The sequence below is a fragment of the Stegostoma tigrinum genome, chromosome 41 (genome assembly GCF_030684315.1).
Source record: "Stegostoma tigrinum isolate sSteTig4 chromosome 41, sSteTig4.hap1, whole genome shotgun sequence".
Taxonomy (NCBI): domain Eukaryota; kingdom Metazoa; phylum Chordata; class Chondrichthyes; order Orectolobiformes; family Stegostomatidae; genus Stegostoma; species Stegostoma tigrinum.
The window spans coordinates 3,977,961-3,983,924 of record NC_081394.1 but is presented as its reverse complement, the minus strand read 5'-3'; the positions used below and the strand labels follow the sequence as shown (position 1 = coordinate 3,983,924).

The 5,964-nt window shown below is 53.0% G+C and overlaps 1 protein-coding gene across 1 annotated transcript in view; it reads right to left on the bottom strand.

Moving 5' to 3' along the window:
* LOC125450412 (fish-egg lectin-like) overlaps positions 1-5,442 on the bottom strand; it is a 19,640-nt gene extending 14,198 nt beyond the window's left edge. Inside the window, exon 1 of the mRNA XM_059641339.1 lies at positions 5,306-5,442. Within this exon, the coding sequence (XP_059497322.1) occupies positions 5,306-5,354 (49 nt within the window). The 5' untranslated portion in view covers positions 5,355-5,442. The remainder of the gene's footprint in view (positions 1-5,305) is intronic.
* Positions 5,443-5,964: the final 522 nt, after the last annotated feature.

Sequence of the window (5,964 nt, the reverse complement as noted above, 5' to 3'; positions counted from 1 at the left end):
CCCCCCACCCACTGCATCCCAAAACCAGTCCAACGTGTCTCTGCCTCCCTAACCGGTTCTTCCTCTCACCCATCCCTTCCTCCCACCCCAAGCCGCACCCCCAGCTACCTACTAACCTCATCCCACCTCCTTGACCTGTCCGTCTTCCCTGGACTGACCTATCCCCTCCCTACCTCCCCACCTACACCCTCTCCACCAATCTTCTTTACTCTCCATCTTCGGTCCGCCTCCCCCTCTCTCCCTATTTATTCCAGAACCCTCACCCCATCCCTCTCTCTGATGAAGGGTCTAGGCCCGAAACGTCAGCTTTTGTGCTCCTGAGATGCTGCTTGGCCTGCTGTGTTCATCCAGCCTCACATTTTATTATCTTGGAATTCTCCAGCATCTGCAGTTCCCGTTACGATGAAGGTCGAAGAGGCTCGAGACGCTAAATGCCTCCCCCTGTTCCTGAGCTCCAAGGGTCAGTCTGTGGGGTAATTTCTTCCGAATGCTCTGGGGCGCAGATGTGGAAGCTGCTGGGTGCGAAAACTTTGCCAATTTGAAGCAAAGAAAGGGCCGTGTTTCATGGGCTAGGAAACAAACTGAGGTGTTAGTTCCTGTCCCCGAAGTGAAACTTCCATTTTCAAATTTCCTGTTCAACTCTTAGGGACTTTCTGCGAATGTGCCGATGGCAGACATCAGCCAAGGCAGGTCGCTGGGTGCAGGGAGGGTGAGGAGGGCAACGGAGTGTCAGGAAGGGCCAGTCAGGGTGAGGGAGGGTCAGGGAGTGTCAGGGACGGTGAGGGAGGGTCAGCGAGGGTCAGGAAGTGTCAGGAAGGGTGAGGAAGGGTCAGTGAGGGTGAGGGGTCAGGGAGGGTGAGGAAGGGGGATGGAGGGTGAGGGAGGGTGAGGAAGTGTGAGGAAGGGCTAGGGAGAATGAGGAAGGGTCAGTGAGGATGTGTTAGGGGTCAGTGAGGGTGCGTTAGGGGGTCAGTGAGGGTGTGTTAGGGGTCAGTGTGGGTGCATTGGGGGTCAGTGAGGGTGTGTTAGGGGGTACAGTGAGGGTGTGTTAGGGGTCAGTGTGGGTGCATTGGGGGTCAGTGAGGGTGTGTTAGGGGGTCAGTGAGGGTGTGTTAGGGGTCAGTGTGGGTGCATTGGGGGTCAGTGAGGGTGTGTTAGGGGGTCAGCGAGGGTGCATTGGGGGTCAGTGAGGGTGTGTTAGGGGTCAGTAAGGGTGCGTTAGGGGTCAGTGAGGGTGCGTTAGGGGTCAGTGAGGGTGTGTTAGGGGTCAGTGAGGGTGTGTTAGGGGTCAGTGAGGGTGCGTTAGGGGTCAGTGAGGGTGCATTGGGGGTCAGTGAGAGTGTGTTAGGGGTCAGTGAGGGTGCGTTAGGGGTCAGTGAGGGTGTGTTAGGGGTCAGCGAGGGTGCATTGGGGGTCAGTGAGGGTGTGTTGGGGTCAGTGAGGGTGAGTTAGGGGGTCAGTGAGGGTGCGTTAGGGGTCAGTGAGGGTGTGTTAGGGGTCAGTGTGGGTGCATTGGGGGTCAGTGGGGGTGCATTGGGGGTCAGTGAGGGTGTGTTAGGGGTCAGTGGGGGTGCATTGGGGGTCAGTGAGGGTGTGTTAGGGGGTCAGTGAGGGTGCATTAGGGGGTCAGTGAGGGTGTGTTAGGGGTCAGTGTGGGTGCATTGGGGGTCAGTGAGGGTGTGTTAGGGGTCAGTGTGGGTGCATTGGGGGTCAGTGAGGGTGTGTTAGGGGTCAGTGTGGGTGCATTGGGGGTCAGTGAGGGTGTGTTAGGGGTCAGTGTGGGTGCATTGGGGGTCAGTGAGGGTGTGTTAGGGGGTCAGTGAGGGTGCATTGGGGGTCAGTGAGAGTGTGTTAGGGGTCAGTAAGGGTGCGTTAGGGGTCAGTGAGGGTGCGTTAGGGGTCAGTGAGGGTGTGTTAGGGGTCAGTGAGGGTGCGTTAGGGGTCAGTGAGGGTGCATTGGGGGTCAGTGAGGGTGTGTTAGGGGTCAGTGAGGGTGCGTTAGGGGTCAGTGAGGGTGCGTTAGGGGTCAGTGAGGGTGAATTAGGTAGTCAGTGAGGCTGAGTTAGGGGTCAGTGAGGGTGCGTTAGGGGTCAGTGAGGGTGTGTTAGGGGTCAGTGAGGGTGCATTGGGGGTCAGTGAGAGTGTGTTAGGGGTCAGTGTGGGTGCATTGGGGGTCAGTGAGGGTGCGTTAGGGGTCAGTGAGGGTGTGTTGGGGTCAGTGAGGGTGCGTTAGGGGTCAGTGAGGGTGCATTGCAGGTCAGTGAGGGTGTGTTAGGGGTCAGTGAGGGTGTGTTGGGGTCAGTGAGGGTGCGTTAGGGGTCAGTGAGGGTGAATTAGGGGGTCAGTGAGGCTGAGTTAGGGGGTCAGTGCGACACTTCCCCTTTTATCCCACAGTCGAAGATATTCCGGATGGAATTTTGGAACCACCCGGGATCTTATCCCCTTTAGCCATGTCAGCCCCTACCCTCCAGGGGAATCGAGCCTGGTCTATCCTCAAAGCACTGCCCTGCCACCCCCCCCCCCCCAACTCTGGGTAACAGCCCAGTTGCCCATCCTCTGAACCAGCTCAAACCCAGTTCTATCCTTCCTGAGATATGGAGACCATAACTGCACACACAGTATTTGTGATCACACCAATGTCCCGCAGAAATAAACCTTACATTCTTACTTTATTGTCCAATCCCTCTTGTAATACAACTTAGCATTTCATTGGCCTTTTAATTTCTAGGATCCCTCCCTTGGATTTTCCAGGCCGGACCTTTGGTGCGGAAAGGAGACGTTTGCGGGAAGACAGAGGAATGGTCTGCCGAGCCAGCCTCTCCTCACGTCACAGAGAACAGACTCTTCGTCCAACCTGTCCCTGCTGACGAGATATCCTACAGTAATCTAGTCACATGTGCCAGCATTTGGCCCATATCCCTCTAAACCCTTCCCTATCCATGCCCCCATCCAGATGCCTTTTAAATGTTGTAACTGTACCAGCCCCTACCCGCTTCCTCTGGCAGCTCATTCCACACCCTCTGTGTGAATAAGTTGTCCCTTCGGTCCACTTTTAAATCTTTCCCCTCTCACCTTAAACCTGTGCCCTCTAAGTTTTGGACTCCCCTATCCTGAGGGAAAAGACCTTCTCTATTCACCCTATCCATGCCCCCTCATGATTTTACAAACCTCTATAAGGTCACCCCTGAGCCTCCACGGAAAATTGCCCCAGCCTGTTTGGCTTCTCCCTGTAGTTCGAACCCTCCAACCCCAGCAACAGCTTTGACAACCTTTACCCAATTCCAGTCAAAAACAAACAGCCCCTCAAATTTTCCAAATACTTGAGCTCTTCCATTATGAGGAGGTCGGAATTGGGAGTCGAAGGGTTTATTGTTGAAGAAATGTTTTAATAAGAGAAGGTGGGGCTGGGTTAGAGTGGATGCATCGGAGAGGAGGGTTGTGGAAAAGTTGGCGATGATGGAATCGGTATTATTTTTGATCGCGGAGGCAGGGCAGGGGTGGGGTCATAGGGGAAAGAGATTAACGTTTCCTAAAATTCAGCGCCCAGGTTAATGCACAACTGCTGCAAAACTTCCCTCAGGCAGGGAAACAAGGCAGGAGTTTGGAGAGAGAGAGGTTTCGCATAGAGAGGGAGGGACAGAGTGAGAGGGGGAGTGAGAGTGATAGTGTATGCGAGAGAGAGAGAGAGAGAGACAATGCGATTGGAGAAAAAGAGAGAGACAGAGGAATGTGTGTGAGAGAGAGAGGTGGGGAGAGAGAGAGAGGGGAATGTGAGAGATAGAAAGAAGTAGGGGCTAGACAGAGGGGAACATGAGAGAGACAGAGAGAAGTTGGGGCGGGGAGAGAGAGATAGAGAGGAGTGTTGGTGAGACAGAGAGAAGTGGGGGAGAGAGGGGGAGTGTGAGATATAGACAGAAGTAGGGCAGAGAGAGGGGAGTCTGGGAGAGAGAGATAGAAGTGGGGGAGAGACAGGGAGGAGAGTGTGAGATGAAGAGAGAAGTGGGTGAAAGAGAGGGGAGTGTGAGATAAAGAGAGAAGTGGGGGAGAGAAACGGGGGAGTGTGAGAGATGTAGCGAGAAATGGGGGGGAAGAGGGGAGTGTGGGAGAGATAGAGAGATGTGGGGAAGAGAGAGAGAGAGAGAATGTGTGAGCATGAAGAGAAAATGATACAGGATGAGAAAGTGTGAGAGACAGAGAATGGGGAGTGTGAGAAAGAGAGACAGACTGAGAGAAAAAGAGAGAGAAAAAATGAAAGATTGAGAGAGTGGAAAGCAAAAGTAAAGAGTAAGAGTGTGCGAGAGAACGAGGGTGAGCGCGTGTAATGACAGTAAGTAACGGTGAGAGAGAGAAAGAGAGAGGGGGTGAGCATGGGAGAGAGAATGAAGGCATGGGACAGGGTGGCAGGAGACCGAAAGAAAAGATTAGAGAGGAAGAGTTGAATGAATGAGAGCAGGGTGAAAGAGACTGACTGAGAGAATGTGTTAGGATGAGGGGGAGAGAGAAAGAGAGAGAGAGAGAGAGAAAGAGAGAGAGTATTGAAAGTGAGGGAGTGGCAGAAAGAGTGACTGGGAGTACCCAGAGTGGGAAAGAGTGAGACAGAGAGACAGGGAGAGAGAGATAGAAACAGTGAGAGGGACAGAGAGAGAGAGATAGAGAGACAGGGAGAGAGACAGAGTGTGTGTGTGAGAGAGAGAGAGAGACAGAGAGCGATAATGAGAGAGACAGAGAATGAGAGACAGAGATACAGTGAGAGAGAGAGAAAGAGACAGTGAGAGAGAGAGAGAGAAAGTCACAAGGAAACAGTGAGAGAGAGAGAGACAGTGAGAAAGACAGAAAATGAGAGAGAGAGAGAGAGAGAAGGTGACGGAGTGAGAGTGTGAGAGATACAATGAGAGAGACAGAGAGAGAGGTAGTGAGAGAGATAGAGATAAAGAGACAGACAGAGACAGAGAGACATATTGACAGTGCAAGAAATACAGAAAGAGATGGAGGGGGCAGTCAGCATGAGACAGTGAACAAGATGCACACAGAAATGTAGTGATACTCAACGAGAGAGAGAGAGAGAGAGAGAGAAGAGCTGCATTGGATGAACAACAGTCACAGAGAAACAGAGTGTGAGATGGTGAATGAAAGAGAAGAACCAAGCATGAAAGACACTGGGTGATGGAGATGATCGAGAGAATGAAGGAAAAATGAATACTGACGGCATGGAAGAGGGAATACCTCACGAGAAAGTTCATGTTCACTGTCACAACTTGCATTGCCTGACCATTGAGAGAACGCAGGCAGAAAGATTCGGACTCACCCCAGGAGCAGGCAGGGAAAAGCAGCAACAGAAAGATGGAGAGCCTCATTGTCCTGTGGGATGTTCTGCTCACTGAGAATCTAGCTGAGGAGCAGAGTTCCAACACAAGGCAGCAGAAATATTTATGAGGAACTGCTGAAGATAACACCCACAATTACAAATACCCATTGGGGCAAACATTTACAAAATTAATCAACAAATTGGGAAATTGCAAAATGATCACAACACCAAGCCTTACACAACACGCACTGCGGTGGGGAGCATTGCACCAGGAGATGAAATCAAAAATGGCGTCAAAAATAATGGCCAACTACATGGGAAGGTCACACGGTTTGTATTGACACAGCTCTGTGCTGTCAGAGGGTCAGTGCTGAGGAAGTGGGCACTGTCGGAGGGTCAGTGCTGAGGGAGCGGGCACTGTCAGAGGGTCAGTGCTGAGGGAGCAGGCACTGTCGGAGGGTCAGTGCTGAGGGAGCGGGCACTGTCGGAGGGTCAGTGCTGAGGGAGCGGGCACTGTCGGAGGGTCAGTGCTGAGGGAGCGCCGCACTGTCGGAGGGTCAGTGCTGAGGGAGTGGGCACTGTCAGAGGGTCAGTGCTGAGGGAGTGGGCACTGTCGGAGGGTCAGTGCTGAGGGAGCGGGTACTGTCGGAGGGTCAGTG